General features: G+C 43.9%; 1 protein-coding gene across 1 annotated transcript in view; it reads left to right on the forward strand.

Annotated features, from left to right (window-relative positions):
- The window catches only part of snrnp200 (small nuclear ribonucleoprotein 200 (U5)), a 92,001-nt gene that overhangs the window by 12,746 nt on the left and 51,378 nt on the right, over nucleotides 1-27,877 (forward strand). The window contains exons 6-19 of the mRNA XM_028579270.1: nucleotides 81-179; nucleotides 1,218-1,370; nucleotides 4,359-4,458; nucleotides 5,051-5,187; nucleotides 5,931-6,002; nucleotides 6,478-6,651; nucleotides 14,066-14,203; nucleotides 16,209-16,364; nucleotides 18,625-18,795; nucleotides 19,468-19,661; nucleotides 22,233-22,356; nucleotides 23,437-23,586; nucleotides 24,282-24,524; nucleotides 25,226-25,414. Of these exons, the coding sequence (XP_028435071.1) occupies nucleotides 81-179; nucleotides 1,218-1,370; nucleotides 4,359-4,458; nucleotides 5,051-5,187; nucleotides 5,931-6,002; nucleotides 6,478-6,651; nucleotides 14,066-14,203; nucleotides 16,209-16,364; nucleotides 18,625-18,795; nucleotides 19,468-19,661; nucleotides 22,233-22,356; nucleotides 23,437-23,586; nucleotides 24,282-24,524; nucleotides 25,226-25,414 (2,100 nt within the window). The remainder of the gene's footprint in view (nucleotides 1-80; nucleotides 180-1,217; nucleotides 1,371-4,358; nucleotides 4,459-5,050; nucleotides 5,188-5,930; nucleotides 6,003-6,477; nucleotides 6,652-14,065; nucleotides 14,204-16,208; nucleotides 16,365-18,624; nucleotides 18,796-19,467; nucleotides 19,662-22,232; nucleotides 22,357-23,436; nucleotides 23,587-24,281; nucleotides 24,525-25,225; nucleotides 25,415-27,877) is intronic.

The raw sequence follows: 27,877 nt of genomic DNA on the forward strand, positions 1-27,877 counted from the left end.
GCGTTGAATTATGCAATCGCATAATCACGTTTTTCTGGAGGGACTGCCTGGTCGCTGACTTTCTTTTCCTTGTGATTTAGGAGGGCGATGAAGACCAGTTTGGGGAAGTCCGAGACGAACACTCGGACGAGGACAGCGAAGGAGAGGAGGCCGGCGTGGGCTGCGCTCTTTCAGCCAACGTAAATTCAACATCTCAATCTACATTCCTACCGAATTAAACCAGGTTTGGCTGTGAGCCAAGGCCTGTACTACGAAGCAATTGAGGGCAATTGTGCAGCTTGTATTTACCTTCACAAAAGTGCTGTTTAGCCGCCGACGGACTCAGATTATTATTGTAAGTGTATGACAAGATTATGGAAAGGATTTTTAAGGAGGTCGACCTTTCTGTTAAAGAGTGAGATCCTTTTTTGAAACATAAAAACATCTGGGGAAATTGCATTCACTAAACCCACCAGACTCCATGTAAATAATCAGGACTTTTAGCGTGTATAGAGCCAGCATATCTCCACCAGACTCAATGTAAATAATCAGGACTTTTAGTGTGTATAGAGCAAGCATATCTCCACCAGACTCCATGTAAATAAACAGTGATTTTAGCATCGTAAAATACACTTCATTCAAAGTCGACGGAAACAAAATAAAACTATGAAAAGCCGTTTTGGGTCGTCTTTTCACTTTTCCAACCGTCACAACTCCAGTTTTGTTTAAAATAAACACATAGTTTACAGATTTACATGTGAGAATATGTTGGCTCTATACACGCAAAAAGTATCGATTTTTTAAATGGGGTCTGTATGGTTTAGCGCTAGTGACTTCAGAGCTGTTTCTGGTTAAACAGAAAGGTCTCAAAGAGGTTTTAAAATGTCTATCTCTGTAGGGATCCTTTCCATAATGTTGTCAGACACTTAGAATAATAATCTGAGTCTGTCAGCGGCAACAACAGAACTTTTGTGAAGGTAAATACAAGCGGGACAATTGTCCTGTTAACTCACATTGCAGCTTGTTTCTCCGCTGCTGATTGCAGAGATCTCTCTTAATACTGGACCTAATGTCACAGATAGTTGTTCCTATCATTCACAGAAACACAGGAACATATAGAGTCCAGGTCCCTTTTTAAACATGGAGACTGATGGATGTGAATTGCTTAGGAGTTTAACTTGGTGTCTTTTTTTCAACATGTTCAATAAAACATGTTTAACAAATGTCTCTTCATCCAGCTTGGGGCCACAGGCGACGTGATGACCGTGAAGAAGAAGGACCTCCATCCTCGCGACATCGACGCCTTCTGGCTCCAGCGTCAGCTCAGCCGTTTCTACGACGATGCCATCGTCTCCCAAAAGAAAGCTGACGAAGTCCTAGAAATCCTCAAGGTACGCCTGACGTGTGTGTGTGTGTGTGTGTGTGTGTGTGTGTGTGTGTGTGTGTGTGTGTGTGTGTGTGTGTGTGTGTGTGTGTGTGTGTGATTCGTTACAATAGCCCTAGAGCAGGGGTCTCAAACTCAATTTACCTTGGGGCCGGATCTTCTCAAATCTCTTTATTTTCTATTATTTATATTCTTTTATCCTGCCGCGTACGCATCACTTTAATTTATTTTGTCAGAGAGAGAGACCTCATATTAACTCTCTTAGTGCCATTGACATGTGAATTGTGAGTTTTTATGTGGGGGGCTCTTTCTAGGGGGGTCCGGGGGTATACCGCCCCCGGGAATTTAAAAAATATATAAATAAACCGTGAAATGGCACTTTCTGGAGAGTTTTGTGCAAAGAAATGGAGAAATTGAGTTTTGCATGATATGTGCAAAACTGGTGCAAAAGGTTAAGAGCCTATACTCTGCATTGTTGTAGTAGGCCTATCATCAGGTATTGGGGCATTTGTATTTCTGTTAATCAGTCATCACTTGATTACACACTGTATTACCTTGTTATAATATAAGAAGAGACCCATACAATGTGCCAAACATAATGTGCCACATGAAGAGACAGAGCAGCATATGACAGTACCAACAGCTGAGAAGATTTGGGTCTGTGGTGACCAGGTCCACCTCACACAACCTTCTTCTCCCATTCTCTCTCTTTACTCACACACACACACACACACACACACACACACACACACACACACACACACACACACACACACACACACACACACACACACACACACACACACACACACGGCGGCAGAGCCAGCGATGGGGCTCAGAGCCGTGGTGAATTGTCTGAAGTTCTGGGAGGTTGTTGCCGTGTTCTGAGAGAGCCCGGCCCAATTTAACCCCTGTTTATATATTTTTGTATATATATATATATATATATATATATATATATATATATATATATATATATATATATATATATATATATATATATATATATATATATATATATATATATATATATATATATATATATATATATATATATATATATATATATATATATATATATATATATATATATATATATATATATATATATATATATATATATATATATATATATATATATATATATATATATATATATATATATATATATATATATATATATATATATATGTATGGGACGAATGTGCCCAATAGAAACGAGGCAGCCAGCCAGGCACGGAAGAAAACACTCCATGGCAACGCTGCTGTAACTTTCACTCATTGAGGAATGTTTCTCTGCTTGCATCAAGCCCGGCCGATGTCCCGCCCCCGAGACCCATATACCCCACCGTGATTGGTAGGTTCGTTCAGCTCCGCACACAACACTGTAAAGTACCATACATATCAAAGTCGCGGGCCGCACTAACATTAAACTTTCATATTAAGGCGGGGGCCACAAACTATCGTCCCACGGGCCGCAATTGGCCCGCGGGCCGCGAGTTTGAGACCCCTGCCCTAGAGTCAATCGACTTTAAAATGTTTAATTGCAAATTCATCTCATATTTTGTATCCGTTCTAAATGTATTTTAAAATTAGTTTAGTGCCGATACCGATTTTTTTTTTTTTCTTTTCATCAGCCTAAGCCGATGACCTGAGCCTGATATTTGGAGTCGATATTGCTTTTGCTCCCTCAATTTTACATCGTAAAAATGTAAACCCTGCCACACTGGATTCGTTTTGTGTTCGGATGCAAAAACACAAACCTCGGTCCGGATTTCTGCTGACTCGTCCTCCCATCCTCAGTCCATGAACCCAGCAAACGGATGAATGAAGTCAACAGGGACTGTCCTTCCTTTGCCGTACCTGAAGTTGCATTCTGGCTGCTGTCTGGAGATTCCTTCATGCAGAACTCATATTCTTTTGGATGTTTCAGACCAGATGTTGTAACAGCGGCCATGTTGTGTATAGTTTAGGGTCCTCGCCACCACCAGACCAATCAGCATTGAACAGATTGAACATGTAGCTGGACTTGAATGGCCTTCTTTTGACTGAAAGTACTGCCAAACAACAATTTGTTCCGCTCACCAGATCCATCTTCTCACAGCCTACTGCATTGAACCAGATCCATGTCCACTTTCTCACAGCCTAGTGCTCACCAGATCCATGTCCACTTCCTCACAGCCTACTGCTCACCAGATCCATGTCCACTTCCTCACAGCCTACTGCTCACCAGATCCATGTCCACTTTCTCACAGCCTACTGCTCACCAGATCCATGTCCACTTTCTCACAGCCTACTGCTCACCAGATCCATGTCCACTTTCTCACAGCCTACTGCTCACCAGATCCATGTCCACTTTCTCACAGCCTACTGCTCACCAGATCCATGTCCACTTCCTCACAGCCTACTGCTCACCAGATCCATGTCCACTTTCTCACAGCCTACTGCTCACCAGATCCATGTCCACTTCCTCACACCAGATCCATGTCCACTTTCTCACAGCCTACTGCATTGAACCAGATCCATGTCCACTTTCTCACAGTCTGCTCCACCTACGTAAACACCTTCCCGTAATCAACGGCGCCGTCACTACGGTGACCAGCGTAGTGCGCCGAGTGCAAGCGTAGCGTTCGGTGGGAAAAGTTTCGGCAGAAACGAAAACCCCTGTCAAAAAGCCCAATATTCGGCCGAATCGGAAGCCAAATCCTGGATTCGGTGCATCCCTGGTTACAAAGTTCTAAAGCCTGTTACCCAGAATGGGAAGTCTCTCTTTAGGCGAAGTGTGAGTGGCTCTGAAAGGAGCCTTTGTATTTGTGGTTCAGGATCAGGTTGAACCTTTGGCGCGGGGGACAGATGTCATCCTATTATCATAGTTTACTAAAAATGCAGCGTAGTGCCGATGCGACAGTTTCCTGGCTCACCTCATCGTGTGTGTGTGTCCGTGTGTGTGTCCGTGTGTGTGTCCGTGTGTGTGTGTGTGTCCTTGTTTCTGCAGACCGCCAGCGATGACCGAGAGTGTGAGAACCAGCTGGTGCTGCTGCTGGGCTTCAACACCTTCGATTTCATCAAAATCCTCCGCCAGCATCGCCGCATGAGTAAGTCCTTTCAGATCGTTGGTAATCACAGCGGGGGAATGTAACTAAGTACATGTACTCCAGTACTGTATACTTCAGTACCAAATGTTGAGCTACTTGTACTTTACTGGAGTCTTTTCTTTTCATGCCACTTCATACTTCTACTATAAAGAACAACAACATAACTGCCTACAAGTCCAGCTGGAAGAGAGAGAGAGAGAGAGAGACAGAAAGGAAGGAACGAGAGAGACAGAAAAGAAGGAAAGAGACAGAAAGAGACAAAGGAATGAGAGAGACAGAAATGGAAAGAGACAGAAATTAAAGAGACAGAAGGAGACAGAAAAGCAGGAAAGAGACAGAAAGAAAGTTGATTGACTGTCTGGATAGTTTCCACTTTCTAAAACAGGAGGATTCTTCTTTACTTTTAATACTTTAACTACATTTTTCCTAATGGTCCTTACACACTGTTACTGAAGGAACATTTTCACTGCAGGACTTTAACTAGTAACAGAGTAATATAACAGTGTGGTATTAGTACTATAATTGCAGTAAAGGATCTGAATACTTTTCCAGCGCTGGTTAATCTCTTCCTTTCTTTCTTTGTGACTACTAGTCCAGTATTGTACGATGCTGGCGAGCGCTCAGAGCGAGGCGGAGAAGGAGCGCATCACAGGAAAGATGGAGTCTGACCAGGAGCTGTCTAAGATCCTGTACCAGCTGCAGGAGACCGAGAAGGAGGATATCATCCGGGTAAGACCTCTCCACTTAGAAAGGTTACTGATATGTCTCAAAGACTCCGAGATATTCAGGGTCCTGTCCCAGAGGAGAGGAGACACTAGAACACGTTCACATTTAACAAGCTGGAATCAGAAGTTTAACTTGAAGAAGAAAATAAATGGCTCAAATCGATTATGAAGAAAAGTCTTAGATTAATTTAATAGTGGACAACTAATCGACACGCACACACACACACACACACACACACACACACACACACACACACACACACACACACACACACACACACACTCTCTCACTCACTCACTCAGTGTACCAAAACCTACACACATACACTCAGTTTACCAAAACCTACGCACGCACACACACACACACACACACACACACACACACTCTCTGTACCAAAACCTACAGAGACACGCGCACACTGTGTGTACCAAAACCTACGCACGCACTCACAGACACACACACGCACACACACGCATTCAGTGAACCAAAACCTACACACACGCTCACACACACACACACACACACACACACACACATTCACTCAGAGTACCAAAACCTACACACAGACACACACGCACACACATAGTGTACCAAAACCTACACAGACACACACCCAAACACACACATATGAGCGTTATGACAGTGATGGGGGATGGGTGATGATACTCAACACCTCCCACTTCTCTCTAACTAATCGATGAATCCCGTCACGTCTGTTTATTATATATTTTTTGGGGTGTTTTTAGGAGGAGCGATCTCGCCGGGAGAGGTTGAGGAAGTCTCGTGCTGATGACGCCATGGACACCGACCACGGAGAGGTAAATAATGTTCGCGTATCGTCTGCGATCATGCCAGCTGCCCGTGGTGTGTTCACTATAAGCTAACCTGAGATTACCAACCCTGAAGTCCACGTGTTGTTGGGCTGCTCAATTAAGGAAAAAAATATAATCACGATTATTTCCGTCAATAATTGAAATCACGATAATTTAACACGATTACTCGTTGACTTCTGGTAAGATGTTGCAATTATTGAACTAGTTAAATAAATCAACGGTAAAAAGAACACATACAACTGTGAAATTTGCCTTAATAGTTTTCCTATTTCAACTTTATTTTTTCATTCAGAACACGAGAAAAAGTCAGAGTTAACTTGCAAAAAGCAATGAGCTAAATAACTAATACGTTTTTCTTGATTATTCTGTTTTTGTGATCACTGGGAGGCAAAATCATAATCACAATTTAAAATTTCAATTAATTGCACAGCCCTTACGTGTTGTTGTGTTTGTGGTGCAGTCCATGGCCCCCAGACAGCTGCTGGACCTCGATGACCTGGCCTTCACCCAGGGGAGCCACTTCATGGCCAACAAGCGCTGCCAGCTGCCGGACGGCTCGTTTCGCAAACAGCGCAAAGGTTACGAAGAAGTCCACGTGCCCGCCCTCAAGCCCAAGCCCTTTGCTGACGACGAGGTCTGTTGCTTTTTATGTGTCATTACGGAAAACTTAGCCAGCTCTGGAAAAAAGAAAAACTCTGGGATTAGGGCTGGGAGATATGGCCTAAAAATAAAATCTCAGATTTAATTTTTTTTAATTCCATTTCCGATTTTTTTCCGATTTTAAAATTTTTTTTTTCTCCCCTACTTATTAAGGAAAGCAATAAGTACAAACGGCAGACAACTTAAAACAAATTTTGCTTTTATTTAATCAAAAGCAAGACAAATGTAACCCCCATTTCGGGGATGAATAATAAATAAAAGAAATCCCTCTTGGAATCAAAGTCCTAGCTGTGTTTTAAGTCACACTTTGTAAGGTTTTAATCAAATTAATAAACCCCGTCTTCTCCACGGTATTTTATTTTTTATTTTTTACTTAACTTTATTTAACCAGGTTAGTCTCATTGAGATATAAAGTCTCTTTTTCAAGAGAGACATGGCCAAGATAGCAGAACAAGTTAGTTACATAAAACAACAATTTGCAATCACAAAACAATCACAAAAGAGGCAAAGACATCTCAAGTGCATTTCAATTAAATAAAAGTACCATTAGTTAAAACATTTACACGTGTGGATGGACTCATGTTCTATGGTTTTAACATAACCTTTAAAATCAAATAGTATATATGGGTACCATGTCTTTGGCTATGTGCAAAACGAATGTTGTGAGTATGGACCTAAAAAGAGCTACATCTGTAATAGTGCGAATATCAGGGGGTAACTTGTTCCAGAGTCTCGGGGCAGATCACCCCACCGTTTATACCTTGACCTCGGCACTTCTAAAACCAGTTGGTTAGAAGACCGCAAGGACCTGCTGTGCTCACGCAGGGTTAAAATCTGGGATAAGTACTCCGGGGCTAGGCCATTAAGGGCTTTAAAAACAAACCGTAAAATCTTAAAATCTATTCTAAAACACACATGGAGCCAATGTAGAGTGTAAAGAACTGGAGTCATATGTGCACGTCTAGATGTATTTGTTAAAAAGCGCGCAGCAGCATTTTGCACAGACGTGAGATGGAGGTTTGATTCAGACCAACACGAAGAGCATTACAGGAATCCAATCTTGAACTGATAAGAGCATGGATCGCCTTTTCTAGATCGTGCCTGTTCAGGAAAGGCTTAACTTTAGCCAGGAGACGAAGCTGGAAAAAGCTCATTCTAACAACATTACTGATCTGCTTGTCAAATTTCATGCTGCAATCAAAAGTAACCCCCAAGTTTTCGACAGATGACCCTAGTGTAGGATGCCAGAGCTCACAGATTCAAAGCTGGACCATCTTGCGTGCCTAAAGTACTGAAAATAATACACTCCGTTTTATCTTCATTCAAATTAAGAAAGTTTTCTGAAAGCCACAACTTAATATCGGCGATACAACTAAACTAATGTTTTTAGCTAAGGTTTGTTGGTCACTGCGGTTTTGTTCGTCTCGGAGAGACTGGCATTTTCCATATTCGGCTGGATGTCTGTATTTCAGCTGTTGGAGGAGGTTTGTGGTGCTGCTGCCTTGGACTGCGATGGGCTTTAGGCAAATGTTACAGCGTGGGGTCTCTTGCTCCACGTCTGTCGCAGCAAACCCATACCAGCTCCAAACAACACATGATTTTATTCCTTTCTTGGGAACAAACTTCCCACTCTCACCGGTAGCCATGTTGTCACTTGCTGTTGCTATTTTGTGTGTGCTATTATTTTTTAAATCGCCCGCAACAAGAAATTCGAATAAATTCATTTAATCTAATTTTCGCCGAGGCCTATCTGGGATGCTCATTAAATCAGCTGATACATGATTAAACCTCATTGGCTCTTACCAGTGTATCTCGGTGTGTACTTTGGCCACAGCAATCCCACCAATGAGTCCCAAAACCTCCCAGTTAGAGAGGAAAGGATCTAAACATATTCTTATTAAATCTTTACAATCATTCCCTGAAAGATCCGAGCAGACCTACCTTGTTGCACCGTCCACATCTTCTTCAGAACTTGATATTTTCAGCGTGTAGATCGCTGGCTTGGAGTTAATTTTTGTTTCTTGAAGAGAACGGAGTTTGAGAACGGCGACACACTGAGAGGAAGGCAAGGGATAAAGCCTGGCGTCAGGCTTTATGGTGAAAATGTACTTCCGTTGATCCAGACTAAACGGCAACCAATGCAAAAGTTTCAGTGATGAGCAGCGTGTAGATCCATCCATCCATCCATCTTCGTCCGCTTATCCGGTGTCGGGTCGCGGGGGGAGCAGCTCCAGCAGGGGACCCCAAACTTCCCTTTCCCGAGCAACATTAACCAGCTCCGACTGGGGATCGAGGCGTTCCCAGGCCAGGTTGGAGATATAATCCCTCCACCTAGTCCTGGGTCTTCCCGAGGCCTCCTCCCAGCTGGGACGTGCCTGGAACACCTCCCTAGGGAGGCGCCCAGGGGCATCCTTACCAGATGCCCGAACCACCTCAACTGGCTCCTTTCGGCGCAAAGGAGCAGCGGCTCTCTCCCGAGCTCCTCACGGATGAGTGAGCTTCTCACCCTATCTCTAAGGGAGACGCCAGCCACCCTCCTGAGGAAACCCATTTCAGCCGCTTGTACCCTGGATCTCGTTCTTTCGGTCATGACCCAGCCTTCATGACCATAGGTGAGGGTAGGAACGAAAACTGACCCGGTAGATCGAGAGCTTTGCCTTCTGGCTAAGCTCTCTTTTCGTCACAACGGTGCGATAGATTGAATGCAATACCGCACCCGCTGCGCCCGATTCTCCGACCAATCTCCCGCTCCATTGTCCCCTCACTCGCGAACACAACCCCAAGATACTTGAACTCCTTCACTTGGGGTAAGGACTCATTCCCTACCTGGAGAAGGCATTCCATCGGTTTCCTGCTGAGAACCATGGCCTCAGATTTAGAGGTGCTGATCCTCATCCCAACCGCTTCACACTCGGTTGCGAACCCGATCCAGTGAGTGCTGAAGGTCGCAGGCCGATGATGCCATCAGGACCACATCATCTGCAAAGAGCAGCGATGAGATCCCCAGCCCACCAAACTGCAACCCCTCCCCACCCCGACTACGCCTCGATATCCTGTCCATAAATACTACAAACAGGATTGGTGACAAAGCGCAGCCCTGGCGGAGGCCAACCCTCACCTGAAAAGAGTCCGACTTACTACCGAGAACCCGGACACAGCTCTCGCTTTGGTTGTACAGAGATTGGATGGCCCTGAGAAGAGACCCCTCACCCCATACTCCCCAGCACCTCCCACAGTATCTCCGGGGGACCCGGTCATACGCCTTCTCCAAATCCACAAAACACATGTAGACCGGTTGGGCATACTCCCAGGCTCCCTCCAGGATCCTTGCGAGAGTGAAGAGCTGGTCCGTTGTTCCACGACCAGGACGGAATCCGCATTGTTCCTCCTCAACCCGAGGTTCGACTATTGGCGAACCCTCCTTTCCAACACCTTGGAGTAGACTTTACCAGGGAGGCTGAGAAGTGTGATACCCCTATAATTGGCACACACCCTCTGGTCCCCCTTTAAAAAAGGGGAACCACCACCCCAGTCTGCCACTCCTTTGGCACCGTCCCAGACTTCCACGCAATGTTGAAAAGGCGTGTCAACCAGGACAGCCCCTCCACACCCAGAGCCTTGAGCATTTCTGGACGGATCTCATCAATCCCGGGGCTTTGCCACTGTGTAGTTGTTTGACTACATCAGTGACTTCCGCCTGGGAAATCGGCGACAATCCCCTATTATCCTCCAGCTCTGCCTCTAACATAGAGGGCGATTAGTCGGATTCAGGAGTTCTGCAAAGTGCTCCTTCCACCGCCCTATTACCTCCTCAGTTGAGGTCAACAGTGTCCCATCCTTACTGTATACAGCTTGGATGGTTCCCCCTTCCCCCTCCTGAGGTGGCGAACAGTTTTCCAGAAGCACTTTGGTGCCGACCGAAAGTCCTTCTCCATGTCTTCTCCAAACTTCTCCCACACCCGCTGCTTTGCCTCTTTCACGGCAGAGGCTGCAGCCCTTCGGGCCCTTCGGTGCCCTGCAACTGCCTCCGAGTCCTCCGGGATAACATATCCCGGAAAGACTCCTTCTTCAGTCGGACGGCTTCCCTGACCACCGTTGTCCACCACGGTGTTCGTGGGTTACCGCCCCTTGAGGCACCTAAGACCCTAAGACCACAGCTCCTCGCTGCAGCTTCAGCAATGGAAACTTTGAACATTGTCCACTCGGGTTCAATGCCCCCAGCCTCCACAGGGATGCACGAAAAGCTCCGCCCGGAGGTGTGAGTTGAAAGTCTGTTGGACAGGGGCCTCCTCCAGACGTTCCCAATTTACCCGCACTACACGTTTGGGCTTACCAGGTCTGTCCAGAGTCTTCCCCACCCTCTGACCCAACTCACCACCAGATGGTGATGGGTTGACAGCTCTGCCCCTCTCTTCACCCAGTGTCCAAAACATACGGCCTCAGATCAGATGAAACGATTATGAAATCGATCATTGACCTTCGGCCTAGGGTGCTCTGGTACCAGGTACACTTATGAGCATCCCTATGTTCGAACATGGTGTTCGTTATAGACAATCCATGACTAGCACAGAAGTCCAACAACAAACAACCACTCTGGTTTAGATCAGGAGGCCGTTCCTCCCAATCACGCCTCTCCAGGTGTCTCCATCATTGCCCACGTGTGCGTTGAAGTCCCCCAGCAGAACAATGGAGTCCCCCACTGGAGCCCCATGCAGGACTCCAGTCAAGGTCTCAAGAAGGCCGAATACTCCGAACTCCTGTTTGGTGCATATGCACAAACAACAGTCAGAGTTTTCCCCCACAACCCGCGCAGGCGAGGGAGGCGACCCTCTCGTCCACTGGGGTAAACTCCAACACAGCGGCGCTCAGCCGGGGACTTGTGAGTATCCCCACACCCGCCCGGCGCCTCACACCCTGGGCAACTCCGGAGAAGAAAAGAGTCCAACCCCTATCCAGGAGTATGGTTCCAGAACCAAGACTGTGCGTAGAGGTAAGCCCCACCAGATCTAACCGGTGGCGCCCACCTCCCGCACCAGTTCGGCTCCTTCCCCCACAGAGAGGTGACGTTCCCGTCCCCAGAGCCAGCGTCTGCTGCCCGGGTCTGGTCCGTCGAGGCCCCTGACCTTCACTGCCACCCATGTGGCATCGCACCCGACCCCAACGGTTCCTCCCACAGGTGGTGGGCCCATGGGATGGAGAGGGAGTTGCCACGTAGCTTGTTCGGGCTGTGCCCGGCCGGGCTCCGTGGCAAACCCGGCCACCAGGCGCTCGCCCGGCGAGCCCACCGTCTGGGCCTGGCTCCAGGCGGGGCCCCGGGCTTCCTCCGGGCAGGGTCACTCCATCTCTGCTTAGCTTTTTCATTGGGGTTTTGAACCATTCTTTGTCTGGCCCCTCACCTGAGACCACTTTGCCTTGGGAGACCCTACCAGGAGCACAAAGCTCCAGACAACACAGCCCTCAGGTTCACAGAGACACACAAACCTCTCCACCACGATAAGGTGATGGTTCACGGAGAGGTGTAGATAAGATAAGATATACTTTATTGTCCCCGAAGGGAAATTAGTTTTGGACTCGTCCTTTCCGCAGCTTTACAAAGACAACACAAAATACAGAATATAAGCATCTCTCAACACATACTCTTATGCACAAAAAACATGCTTTCAAATACATTAGACAGGTCCCTATATAGTAATACTCTCATATACATTAGACAGGTCCGTATATAGTAATACTCTCATATACATTAGACAGGTCCGTATATAGTAATACTCTCATATACATTAGACAGGTCCCTATATAGTAATACTCTCATATACATTAGACAGGTCCCTATATAGTAATACTCTCATATACATTAGACAGGTCCGTATATAGTAATACTCTCATATACATTAGACAGGTCCCTATATAGTAATACTCTCATATACATTAGACAGGTCCGTATATAGTAATACTCTCATATACATTAGACAGGTCCGTATATAGTAATACTCTCATATACATTAGACAGGTCTGTATATAGTAATACTCTCATATACATTAGACAGGTCCCTATATAGTAATACTCTCATATGCATTAGACAGGTCCCTATATAGTAATCCTCTCATACATTAGACAGGTCCGTATATAGTAATCCTCTCATATTACTATACCTATACACCTGGACATGACGAGCAGAATGAGGCAACTAGAGTCTCAAAATCTGATGAAAATCTTTTAAACTGACCTTTTGTTGAGCTACTGCATCAGGGCCTATTTCTTTAAAATGTTTTCAGAAACACATTTCAGTGAACTATTTTAGTCCAATATGAGCCACAACTGAAACCCCACAGTCACAGTCATCCCCATCAAATCTCACCACCTGTCTGGAGGAGATAAAGGTATGGATGGAGCACAACTTCCTTCAACTCAACAGCTCCAAAACCGAAGCCATCCTGGTTGGCACTCCTCACCAGACCAAATCATCATCCATAACCAGCATCACCTTTTCTGGCTCCAACATCCCCCTCTCATCAACAGTCACAAATCTTGGTGTAAAAATGGACTCCCAACTCACTTTTGAAGCCCATATAAATCACCTATGCAAGACCTCCTTCTACCACCTCCGTAAATGCCGAAAAGCTGGTTCATGCCTTTGTCTCCTCCAGACTGGACTACTGTAACGCACTGCTCATTGGGATTCCTGGAAAGAGTCTGCAGAGGCTTCAGTACATACAAAACTCTGCAGCTAGGATCCTGATGAGAGTGCGGAAGCATGAGCACATTACCCCCATTCTCCACTCACTCCACTGGCTTCCTGTCTCCACCAGGATTGAATACAAGGTTTCCCTCCTCACACATCAATGCATGCATGGACATGCCCCTCCCTACCTCAAAGAACTTATCAACCCTCAAAACACAACACGCTCCCTCCGCTCCACTCACTCAAACCTCCTCCACATACCCAGAACCAGACTCAGGACTATGGGAGATAGGGCCTTCTGTGCTGCTGCCCCACGTCTGTGGAATGCCCTCCCTGACACCTTGAGGGCACCTCAATCCACTGACTGTTTTAAAAAAGGCCTTAAGACATTTCTCTCTTGCAAAGCTTTTGGTCCCTTTTAGATGTTTTATTTTTATTTTTATTCTTGTATTTTAAACTACTTATCTTTTTGGTTTTTTATCGTTTTTTTATTTCTAACCTGTAGCACTTTGAGATCTCTGATGAAAAGTGCATTATAAATTAAATGTATTATTATTATTATTATTATTATATACATTAGACAGGTCCCTATATAGTAAACACATTAACTGCTCCCCTCATTGACATTTTTTAATTGAACAACCCTGTCTGATGCATGTGTAGATGTGTTTGTGTCCTTCATTCAGCATTTGATTGTGTCTTCAGGTGCTCGTTCCCATCGAGAAGCTGCCGAAGTATGCGCAGGCTGGATTTGAAGGGTTCAAAACCCTGAACCGCATCCAGAGCAAACTGTACAAGACAACCCTGGAGACAGACGAGAACCTGCTCGTGTGCGCGCCTACGGTAAGCAAACTTTAGTTCAAGCCAAAAGGTTTTCTGACTGGTTTTTCCCAACGTTATTCGGGTCATTGCGAATCATTTAGCGGATGTTTTTTTCCAAAGGGACTTCCACTTAAGTGCTTTCAACCTTTAAAGGTACAAGACAGCAAGAAGTAAATGCAAGTATGTTAGCTTCAAATCAGCCGAAAGTCGTTATTTTTAAAGCACATTTAAAACCGCATAAATTGACCCAAAGTACTTTACAGCCAGAGCAGATGGAGTGAAGGATAGATAGATAGATAGATAGATAGATAGATACTTTATTCATCCTGAGGGAAATTTTAGCCATCTAGTAGCTTAGTCAACCATAACACAAAAAACACACATACACACATAAATCTCACATACATAAAAATCATCCATCCATCCATCCATCCATCTTCGTCCGCTTATCCGGTGTCGGGTCGCGGGGGGAGCAGCTCCAGCAGGGGACCCCAAACTTCCCTTTCCCGAGCAACATTATTACATAATTTGTGAAGTGGACGATGCTATGACCATGATAAGGTGCTGTATGGTAGAGTATAGTTATATTTTATTTTGCAATACTTTATCGCAAAAATATTCACGTAAGACAGTGGTTTATGTTGTGTTCAAACCCCCTACTGCTTTGCCTAGCAGTGCCTAACGGGGCCTAGCATGGCCTAGCAGTGCCTAGCATGGCCTAGTAGGGCCTAGCAGGGCCTAACTGTGCCTAGCAGGGCCTAACTGTGCCTAGCAGTGCCTAACGGGGCCTAGCAGTGCCTAGCGGGGCCTAACGGGGCCTAGCAGTGCCTAACGGGGCCTAGCAGGGCCTAACGGGGCCTAACAGGGCCTGACTTTTAGAAGCTAGAAGCTAACAACGTAGCTATGGCTGACCTTTGGCCTACTTTAGCATATTAACGTTAGCTCACTAAGAACCTGTGAACCACAATCCCAAACTGGCAGTTTGATTTTCTGAGGACTGAATTGTTTACCTAAAGTAAACTTCTTTGACTTGTATGCACATTTCTTTTTTTAAATATTAGTTTTTCTAAAATTATACTTAAAAAAACAACAAAAAAAAACACCAATATATTGCCTAACGCGAAGTTTCGGAATATATAGAATCAGAATCAGAAAGGGTTTTATTGCCAAGTACGTTTTTTAACACATACAAGGAATTTGTTTTGGTGTTGTTGGTGCACATCACACATTCTATAAATAGAATATTAAACAATATAAGTATAGGTATAAACAATATAAGTATATGTACACAGTATGTATTACATTAAAAATATGGATAGAAATAAAAATTCAAAAAAAATAAATAAATAAGCAAAGAGCATTAAAGCAGTAATGCAATATATTGAATCCAGACCCATATATCGTGATACGTATCGTATCGCCAAATTCTTGCCAATACACAGCCCTACCACACACACACACACACACACACACACACACACACACACACACACACACACACACACACCACCGGCACCGCCCTTCCACTCACGTCACGTTTTTTAAATCCCCTACAGCGCGAAACAAGTCCCGCAAATGCGGCGCAGAGGAGCTTGTATGTAATCGGAGGACAAATGGCTCCTTAGTTTCGAAGTAGTTTGGGTACAAGCCAGGTGATCGCGTTTAAAATAAAGTCGTTTGTCTAGCGTTAGAAGCTCATTAGAAACATTGCCGCGGCAAAAAAAATAAATAAATAAGCAAAGAGCATTAAAGCAGTAATGCAATATATTGAATCCAGACCCATATATCGTGATACGTATCGTATCGCCAAATTCTTGCCAATACACAGCCCTACCACCACACACACACACACACACACACACACACACACACACACACACACACACACACACACACACACACACACACCCTAGGGTTTTTTACGTAGGATCGATTTTACGCACGACTATAAAATTAACGTTGAACCCTGTAAAGTGAATCCTCTCCTTTTATTTTTTTTTTGTGTGGTTGTTCTTTGTGCTCACAGGGAGCCGGTAAGACCAACGTGGCTCTGATGGCGATGCTGAGAGAGATCGGAAAGCACATAAACCTGGACGGGACCATCAACGTGGACGACTTCAAGATCATCTACATTGCTCCGATGCGTTCACTGGTACAGGAGATGGTGGGAAGTTTCAGCAAGGTGAGCCACACCTCTTGTCCTGCACAGATTTACATACATTTAACTTAAATTCAATTGTGTTTTTATGGTGCGTTCTTTTTGTCTTGTAATCGCGACTAGAAGCTCGAGTGTGAAGTCACATCTGTGTCGAAAAATGAATAACCGCGGGGTTGTTGCGTTCTTTTTGACACACGATACTACGAGTCGGAGAAAAGATGGATTTTTGTAACATTTTTAGTAACATTTAGGATTCTAATCACCCAGTTATTGACATATTACACCAATATATTTCACAGTTTGATACATGAAAATCACGTTTTGATTAATGTTAACGTTAGGCTACTACGGCTCTTTTTGCAACTTCTGGTTCGTAACTCCGGAAAACGACTCGTAGATCGACTTCGGTGGACAAAAAGAACGCACCAATAGTATCAAATCATAACAAGAGTTATCTCAAGACACTTTACAGCTAGAGTAGGTCTAGACCACACTCTGTAATTTACAAAGACCCAATAATTCCAGTAATTCCCCCAAGAGCTAGCATTCAGTGGCTAATGCAACAATGGCGAGGAAAAACTCCTTCTCAGGAAGAAACCTGGGACAGACCCAGACTCTGGGTAGGAGGTGTCTGATCGTGCCGGTTGGGGGTGTGATGAACAGTGGCGATAATAGTCACGATAAAGATACTGGATCAGTGACTAGAAATAGTAGTTGTAGTTTCATGGCATAGCAGGTTGTAGCAGGATGTCACAGGACGTAGCTGAGCACTGCTGTATGTCATTCCCTCTCTCTCTCTCTCCCCTTTCATCTCTTCAGCTGTCCTGTGAAAATAAAGGCCTAAAAATGCCCAAACAAATAATCTAAAAAAAAAAAGATGTTAACCTCTCAAGGATCACCGTCCCGTCAACGGGACATTTTGACTGTGGCGTAACCTTGATAAAACTTCCACTCATGAGCGCTTTTATAACTTTAAAGCATTAAATCTTCCAAATATACAGCCATGCGACACACTAATTGCAAGCTTAGCCTCTAATGATTAATTTAAGCCCACATACAAAGCATAAGACGATTTATAGCAGTTACACAACTGTTACAAAGTAACAGAAAATAAAACAATTCAGCCGTAAACTTCGCAGCTGGTCATTAGAGCTTAGAGTGCATGCATACCTGTTTTCGTTGTCCTTTCAGCAACAAAGTGGTATTTTGCCCAAAACTTGATTTTCATGAATCCCCAAGAGTCCAAGGAAATGTAATGTCCGAGCTTTATATTCCAAAACGATCTGTTCACCTCACAATCTTGAAGTTTCTGGCCGAATCGCAACGGAAAAACGCGAAACAGTTTTCCATTTCCGCACTTCAATCGCCGATAGCTTCGCTCCCCAGCTTCCTACATGATTGTTGTGGGCGTCATCGTATTCCCGAGCTTCTAAGCTTTCGATTGACATCTCATATTAGCCAATCCGTTCAGGTTTGCCTCTGATATGGCCAATGAAAGCGGACAAGCCGATGAAACCATGTCAGGGACCACGTTGAGACGATCGACATTTGCACGGACCAAAACTGAATTTTTCAAAAAACACCATATTTTTGTTGTACTGCACAGCTCTCTCTCACTGCAGCAGATCCTCTTTTCACCTGGTTTCTGTTTTAGCTACAGAGTGAGCCCTCTTTTCATCTTCTTCTTCTGTACTATCTTTGATTGCACTCGCACATGCTCAGTAGCTCAGATGTAGATCATGTCAGCTAGCTCCATAGACAGTAAAAGAAAGGCTGTTTCTCCAACTTCAGTCAGTTCCAAGGCAGGATCAGCTGGGAGACTTCTTCTAAACCAGGGAGAACATGGAAGTAGTTCTTTTGGAGATTAGGGGGAACTTGTGTGTGTTGTAGCAGTGCTTTGCTATTGAGAATGACGTAGCATGCTAACGCTAACGCTACGAGCTAACGGTTGCGGTTAGCCAGCTCGTTTCGGACTGTGACGTCACAGTCCGAGCCGATCTTGACCAGCTCACCGGGAGACTGAAGGCAGAAACCAGATCTCACTCAGAACACCAGGGATGGGTCTTTTTCTCCAAGTGTGTATGTGTGTGGAAGCACCAGAGACACAAAAGAACACCCCAAATCACCAGGATTTTTTTTTTTTCTCATAATATGGGCACTTTAAAGACAAGAGTATTTATTATGTATTTCTTCTTTGATAGTGAACTGGTCTTGTATTTTATGTTTATCCTTTTGCACGTTGTTGGAACTAAACCGTTGGTTGGGTCTTTGTTTCTTGGCGCAGCGCTTGGCGAGTTACGGCATCACGGTGTCGGAGCTGACGGGAGACCACCAGCTCTGTAAGGAGGAGATCAACGCCACTCAGATCATCGTCTGCACCCCCGAGAAATGGGACATCATCACCCGCAAAGGGGGAGAGAGAACCTACACCCAGCTAGTGAGGCTCATCATCATCGTGAGTCATCGTCGTAACGCATGCACAAACACACACACACACACACACCCACACTGTCAGTCAGACACACACAGACACACACACAAAGAGACGCACGCACAGTCAGACACACACACACACACACACACTCACACTCAGTCAGTCAGTCAGTCAGTCAGTCAGTCAGTCACACACAGACAGAGACACACACAGTCAGACACACACATACACACACAGTCAGTCAGTCACACACACAGACGTACACACACGCATAGATACACACAGTCAGTCAGACACACACACAGAGACACAGACACACACACAGTCACACACACACAGTCTCACAGACACGCACACAGGCACGCACACACACACAGTCACAGACAGACACACACACACACACACACACAGTCACAGACAGACACACAGAGACACAGACACACAAATGCACACAGACACGCACACACACACACACACGCACACAGTCAAAGACAGACGCACAGAGACACACACACACACACACACACACACACACACACACACACATGCACACAGTCACAGATAGACGCACACAGACGCATACAGACACACACACACACACACACACACACACACACACACACACACAGAGAGAGAGACCATGTTGAAACAGATATAAGTGCAGGTGATTTGACGTGACCCCGTGGCGTGCAGGATGAGATCCACCTTCTCCACGACGACCGAGGCCCGGTGCTGGAGTCCCTGGTTGCCAGGACGATCCGAAACGTGGAGCTGACCCAGGAGGACGTGCGTCTGCTCGGCCTCAGCGCCACACTGCCCAACTACGAGGACGTGGCCACCTGCCTGCGCGTCGACCCCGCAAAGGGACTCTTCTACTTCGACAACAGGTACGAGACAACAACAACAAGTGAACGTGTGCAGGGTTTATCCTGACTCAGAATGGGCCTTTTTTAAGGGGGAGAGGAGGTGCCTAGGGCTGGGCGATATGGAGAAAATCAAATACAGGGCTCGACATTAAAGCGCCCATATTCTGCTCATTTTCAGGTTCATAACTGTATTTTAAGGTTGTACCAGAATAGGTTTACATGGTTTAATTTTCAGAAAACACCATATTTTTGTTGTACTGCTGCAGCTCTCTGTCTCACTGCTGCAGATCCTCTTTTCCCCTGGTTTCTGTTTTAGCTACAGAGTGAGACCTCTTTTCTTCTTCTTCTGTACTATCTTTGATTGCACTCGCACATGCTCAGTAGCTCAGATCGTAGATCATGTCAGCTAGCTCCATAGACAGTAAAAGAAAGGCTGTTTCTCCAACTTCAGTCAGTTCCAAGGCAGGATCAGCTGGGAGACTTCTTCTAAACCAGGGCGCACATGGAAGTAGTTCTTTTGGAGATTAGGGGGAACTAGTGTGTGTTGTAGCAGTGCTTTGCTATTGAGAATGACGTAGCATGCTAACGCTACGAGCTAACGGTTGTGGTTAGCCAGCTCGCTTCGGACTGTGACATCACAGTCCGAGCCGATGTTGACCAGCTCACCAGGAGACTGAAGACAGAAACCAGATCTCACTCAGAACACCAGGGATGGATCTTTTTCTCCAAGTGTGTATGTGTGTGGAAGCACCAGAGACACAAAAGAACACTCCAAATCACCAGAAATTTACTTGCTAAGTTAAAACTCAAAATAAAATGCCATGTTACTTCACGTTAGGTGCCTCTCATTACGTCTGTGTTATCGATTTGAAACAAATAAATTTTTTCCGCACAATCTGGGGCAGCGGACCGCTAAGGTTATGGTGCGTTCTTTTTGTCCACCGAAGTCGATCTACGAGTCGTTTTCCGGAGTTACGAACCGGAAGTTGCAAAAAGAGCCCCCCCCCCGAGGTCGTATATATACGACTCGTCAAGTCGTCTGAACTCAGAGGACCCCGAGTTCACTTTCAAAGATGGCTACGTCGTGCATCACACGTAGTAAACATTGTGGTTTTCTACAATTTTAAGCACTTTTGTCTTTGTTGTAACCAAATGAAGAAGTCGTACACATAGTGCTGTATACTGCTACCTATAGACATGTCTCTACAGTCTTATTAGGAGTTAAACATAGTGCTGTATACTGCTACCTATAGACATGTCTCTACAGTCTTATTAGGAGTTAAACATAGTGCTGTATACTGCTACCTATAGACATGTCTCTACAGTCTTATTAGGAGTTAAATACCGCCTGATTAGTTATTTTGTAGCTTGTGCAGCTAAAATTGGCTAGAGACACTCGGTTGCTATATGACAACAATCGCGATTACAAGACAGAACGCACCATTAGACTGAGCGGCAGCTGGTCAGCAGACTACTAGCGTCGGACGGACTGCTAGTTAGCTGTTAAGCTCATTCTCTGTAAGCGATGCAGAATAAAAGCATGGTGGAACCAGCAAGCCAACCAGCCGGTGTTAGTTAGCGAACGTTAGCTTGCCAACTCCGCCTTAATGTTACCCCGTCGCCACATCGTTCATAGATAACTGAATAAAGACGTCACTCGTGGCAATGGCAGTGTACTTTGTGCGGATGAAGCTTTAAGTTAATTTGACTCATTTAGAGACCGGCTCTCGGCCTCGCAGCACACAAACATTTTTATAAAATGATGAATCTTTACCCGGACAAGTGAAATGGACAAGTGAAACGAAAATGTACTTCAAAAAGTTAATTTCGAGCCCTGCAAATACCTCAATATCGATACCACAACGATATTGTAGTCTTGACTATCGGTGCTTTCACAAAATAGTTACACAATGAGATTTTTGATAAATAATCATCAGTAATGTGGATATAATGACTAAGTGGGTAAAGGCAGATAATAGAAGAGCTAGAACAGTCTGGTAAGTTCAGAAAATGACATAACTTTACTGTAATGCAGCTTTTAAAACCAGGAAAAGACACTTATGTCATATTACGTTATAACAATATCCAAAACCTAGGACGATATCTAGTTTCATATCACGATATTGATATGATATCGATATATTGCCCAGCTCTAGAGGTGACTGAGCACGGCAGTAAGCATGAGGGCTCCACGTACAGTAAAGGACTCTGCGTAGCCTTATTTGACAGACATCTATATAGATTTGTCTGTTATTTCTGACAATGGGATAACCAGAAATGTTTTTCATATAGTACTAATTCATATAGTACGATTTTATAGCGATCGATTATCTTATGTTAAATGTAAAGTGTTCTATTAAAGAAACGATAGAAAATAAATATTTGTGTGTGCTGTAAAGTGCTTAGAAAATATGAAATCGGAATTGGCTAAAATCGGTATCGGCCGGCCTAACTCAATGAAAAATCGGAATCGGCCTAGAAAGTTGTAATCGGTGCATCTCTATATAAAAAGCCTAGGTTTGGAGACTTTCCATAACTGCTACATGTTTTGTTTTTTATTTACTCAATGTTTACATTTCTTTTGGTGTGTAGTTTCCGGCCCGTGCCTCTGGAGCAGACTTACGTAGGCATCACAGAGAAAAAGGCCATCAAGCGTTTCCAGATCATGAACGAGATTGTCTATGAAAAGATCATGGAGCATGCTGGGAAGAACCAGGTGAGTCCTCTCTGACTTGTTTTCCCCTGAAGAAAGAAACTTTTGATCCAAGATGACTATGATTACACGCAGTTGCCCCGCACATCCTGCTGAACTGTTCATTTAGTATTCGCAAAGTGTACATTGGATCTTTTAATGGCTCTCTAATCAAGAATACAACTTGTATCTTATCATTGGAGAGCCATGAAATGTCAATGAACGTTGAAAGCAGCGTTAAAAAAAAATAAAGTGCCATAAAAGCAGCGAGCAAGCAGCAGATGTAATGTAGTTTGAAGTAAATATGAACATTTAGAGATTGAGAAAGGTTTTCACTGCCCTCGTCTCCATCGTTTGGTGTCTCCTATCCTAAGTTTGAAGTCTTGGTAGTGAAGTTAAATCACGTGAACACTGTCCACAACCAATGGGTGCTCTCCCTCCATCACTAAACAGGAAGCAGCAAGCGGCTAGAGCCAGTGGTGTTTAGGTTTGCTATGGCGCCGCTAAGCTAATCGCTAAAGATGGAAAGTTGCAGATTTTTTCGACCCTTCTGAAGAGAATCATCCAACGGATAAACGCAGACCTCTGGGTACTGGAGACGTTATTCTGCATGTACGGCAGAACAGAAAATCTGCGGACTTTCCCCTTAAGTTACCAGCTAACGCTAGCGGCAGATAGCTAGCGTGGTTGCATTTTCTGAAAACGAATCTAGTTGTAGTCTTGCAGTGTGTGACCATGCAGGATCCCGAGTCTTAACATATTATGTAGAGATGGTCCGATACCATTTTTTGCTTCCCGATACCGATTCCGATACCTGAAATTGCGTATCGTCCAGTTTTTACAGTCCGTTATAACGGAAAAACAACCTAAATAAACTACTTTAATGTAGATTTTCTTTAGGGCTTTATTACGTGGTATCGGATCGGTGCATAAACTCCAGTACTTCCCGATACCAGCGTTTTGGGCAGTATCGGAGCATCCGTATCGGAACATCTCTAATATTATGTCTTCTTAACGTTGGATGATAGACTTTAGATGTGAGATGGTGTCAGGTTCTTCTAGTGTCTGGTTGGGCATCAGTAACATTCATTTGTCTCCCATCAGGTGCTAGTTTTTGTCCACTCCAGGAAGGAGACGGGAAAAACCGCCAGGGCCGTGAGGGACATGTGTTTGGAGAAGGACACACTGGGTCTGTTCCTCAGGGAGGGCTCGGCTTCCACCGAGGTGTTGAGAACTGAGGCGGAGCAGTGCAAGGTGAGCCGAAACACTGACCCCCCGAAACTGATCACATTCAAAGTTTCTTCAGCAGGGACTCTCCACATTGTAACATGTTGCCACTGCACTTGGCACTTAACCAACTTGTGTATTGTAAATATTAGTTTAAACACTCATAATGTACAAAGAAGCATTTAAAGACTAATGTGAGACCTGTTAGCAGCAACACTATGTTTAAATAGACCACCTCTTAGTCGACTAATCTGTCATTTGGTCTTAGTCGACTAAGATTTCTTTAGTCGATTAGTCATTTTTTATGCTTATTCATGCTAAATTACTTATTTCCAAGAAACTTCTGAGCACATTTATGGTAAACACAAGATTTAAAGTGGTGCTTTTGCAGGATTAATTGTGGAGAAACTCAGTTTTACAGATGGTTAATTAACTACATTTATATTGTGCTTTTCTAGTCTTAACCACCCCTCAAAGAGCACAGCTCTGTCAATTAATCAACTAATCGATTAGTCGACAAAATCCTATAAGTGTTAGTCGACTAAGAATTTCTTTAGTAGAGGACAGCCCTACTTGTGGGACATTTCAAGCTCTCTTGGGGGGCCCTCTGTTAGCCACGGGGCCCTAAGCAGACGCTTAGTTCGCTTATGGGTCGGGCCGGCTCTGTTCTTTAGTGCTCAATCCGAACTCTGTTAGACTTACACCTGAACTGTCTTTCCCAGAACCTGGAGCTGAAGGACTTGCTGCCATACGGCTTTGCGATCCACCACGCCGGCATGACCAGAGTGGACCGTACGCTGGTGGAGGATCTGTTCGCCGATCGACACATCCAGGTTCTGGTGTCCACGGCTACTCTGGCCTGGGGAGTCAACCTGCCGGCACACACCGTCATCATCAAAGGCACTCAGGTGTACAGTCCCGAGAAAGGCCGATGGACCGAACTCGGAGCCCTGGACATCCTGCAGGTGACTCGGCGCTGGCTGCAACTTTGGGGTTTTTTTTCAGGGTTGAAATTTCAACATTTTCTTTTTCTTTTTTCTACACATTTCTCAACGTTTTTGTTGATTTTATTCCATTTTTTTTGTCACTTTTTTGGCGTTTTTGTTTTTAATAAACAAATAATAATAAAAATAAATAATTTTTTCGTTTTACTTTTTTATTGTCACCTTTGCCATTGTTTTTTGTCACTTTTTCCAATTTCTTTAGTCACTTTTTTTTTAAAAATGGTCTTATTTTATTTAATTTTTTTTGCACCTTTTTGCAAAAACAATTTCACTTTTTGGGCGTTTTTTAAATTATAATTAAAGAAAATCCATTTTTTAAACAAGTTTTTTGTTGCTTTTTTCCATTCATTTTTCCCCATTTCTTTTTTTAAAAGTTTTTGTCACCTTTGCCATTTTTTTTTGTCACTTTTTTGGTGTTTTTATTTTTTATTATGTTTTTTTTTTTTTTTTTTTTTTTTTTTTTTATAAATTTTTCTTTTGTCGTGTTTCCAGACCTTTTTATTTATTTATTTATTTATTTATTTTTTGTCATTTCTTCAAAAACGTTTTGGTCACTTTTTTTCAGTGTTCTTTTGTAAAAGCTCTGATATAGAAGGTTTTTTTGTAAATGGGTCAGGAGGGTTAACAGTAATAACGACCTGATTAACCACGTGTCATTTCAGATGCTTGGTCGAGCCGGCCGACCTCAGTACGACACCAAGGGAGAGGGCATCCTGATCACGTCTCACGGAGAGCTCCAGTACTACCTGTCTCTGCTCAACCAGCAGCTGCCCATAGAGAGCCAGATGGTGGCCAAGCTGCCGGACATGCTCAACGCCGAGATAGTACTGGGCAACGTGCAGAACGTGAAGGTTAGTGGCAAACAAAGACACATTTTCTCAATGCATAATCAATCAATCAGTCTTTCAATTGAGTGATTGATAATATCCTCGTCAACATCAACTGTATTGCCAGACTCGAGGTCCATTCTGAAGACACAGACATGCCATACAACATAGGCAAGGCAGCTTTATTTGTAGAGCACATTTCAGCAACAGGGCAATTCAATACATTAAAGAGCACTTAGAAACAAGAATAAAATTGATAGTGCAGTGTAAGAATTTAAAGAACTGAGAGATAAAATACGCAAATAAAAGTTAGTGCCATATAAGAAATTAAACATTAAAGAGAAGTTATCGAGTGTCATACAGTGTCATCAATGCCACTTCAGTATAACAAATGGACAGTTATCTAAAGAGAGGCAACATAAAAAAGATAGGGCTTTAGCTTTGATTTAAAAGAACATACATTAAAGGACAAAACAAACCTAGGGGTTAAAACAGATGTGTTGAAGTTTAAATGTCTTTAATGTCCCCGAGGGGCAATTTGGTTCACAACATGTAGCCAACACACAAACATTAACACAAAAAGCACATAAAACCTAAAATAGTAAATAAATAAAAACATTAATACACTTGTTAGGGATGGCGAAAACTAAAAATGTTCTTGACCGGTCACCGAGCCTCATTAACCGGTTGAAACCGGTTAACCGTTTAGTTTAAAATATGCAACGCTATTTGAAATAACAGCCATTTTGAGCCGCGCCTGCAATTTCTCAACTCTGTCGCATCTCACACACACACACACACACACACACACACACACACACACCACCGGCACCGCCCTTCCACTCACGTCACGTTTTTTAAATCCCCTACAGCGCGAAACAAGTCCCGCAAATGCGGCGCAGAGGAGCTTGTATGTAATCGGAGGACAAATGGCTCCTTAGTTTCGAAGTAGTTTGGGTACAAGCCAGGTGATCGCGTTTAAAATAAAGTTGTTTGTCTAGCGTTAGAAACTCGTTAGAAACATTGCCGCGGCTCATTTGAGAAAATGACAGCTCCGAAGAGACGGCGCTTTAGTTTGAGTGTAGTGCTAACAATAATAAAGAAAGATGATCATCATCACCTTATCTGTTACCACTGAAATGCAGATGTAATGTGTTTCCAAATATAAGCCCATCTTATGCGGAATATTGCCTAATAGACTGCAACAGGATACAACCGATGGATAAAACAGGCCCCTTCAGAATGCTAAAACAGGCGATTAGGCCTAACAAAATTAATTGTTTGGTTCCGGTTTCCGACCGACCCTGTCAATTAATGTGCGACCCAAAGCTTGGGGAAGAAATGATACTAATTAAATAAATACACAAATAAAAAGTTTAAGGCGAACTATAATTACATTTTTGTACAGCACTTGATGTACAGCGATGCAAGATGCCCATTTTCCTCCAGCACTGCTGGAAGAGGACCCGACCTTAACGTTGCCGTGTCCAGTTTTACGGCGGCAGCAGCAGCGAGGACGGCGCCTTCAACCAGCCCTCACCGGCCAGCTACAGCGCTACTGCGCCGCCGGGGAGATTCAACACGTTAGAACAGGGCAGATGAAACCACTCAGGGACTATATGTTGTGTTTAATGTCAAGAGGATGGCAACGTAGCAAGCAAACCCGATCAAATGAAAGGTAGACCCCCTTTAGAGTGGCGCAGATGAACTAACGGTACACTCGTTAGCTGTAAGAAGCCTACAATAAACCCTCCATGATTAAAGAGTCAATATTTATCAATACCCACCTACCTGTTCTACAGGCAAATTTAAACCTGTAGAAACCGATATTTCAGTCTGCTCTGCATGCGCTGTCCACTCCTGTTCACCGCGCTGTGCAAACAAAGCTCTACTCTGCAAATAGCGACTTTACAAACAAGCTAAAATGAAAGATGTCAGTTTGTAGTCGGTTTCTTAGTTTGCAACGAATCTTGATTTTTGGACAAACTCTTGTAAACGTAGCTGCTGTCTAAACGAACCATCCTCTCCGCTGGAGCGGTAAACCTGTGGCTGTATTATAAGACCAAAACAAATACACGTGGCTACTTAATATGCACGTGAATTACATGTTTTCAATTTATTAAGCGACCACTGCGCATGTAGTAACAGGTAGGCTATGTTATGAAAACATTGAGTAACCATCGCTACTGTAAAGGCAAAAAAAAATCCTACTTATCCCTTGCTGCCACTGGGAAAAAAATAAAATAAATTCCCTATCGACCCATGACCTCAACAGACAACAAACCGGAACCAAACAAAAAATTTGCGTGAGGGATTATTTCACTTCACAGAAAAAAAAATATTGGAATGAGATGGCTAACTGTAGTAGCATTTATTCCAATATCTATAATTGCCTAATTTAGAGATCACTTTTTTTTTTTTTTTTTTTTTTTTTTTTTTCACCGACGAACAATTTTGACCGGTTAACGTTGAAACGGTCATCGGTTA

This window comes from Perca flavescens, chromosome 5 (genome assembly GCF_004354835.1).
Source record: "Perca flavescens isolate YP-PL-M2 chromosome 5, PFLA_1.0, whole genome shotgun sequence".
NCBI classification, from domain to species: domain Eukaryota; kingdom Metazoa; phylum Chordata; class Actinopteri; order Perciformes; family Percidae; genus Perca; species Perca flavescens.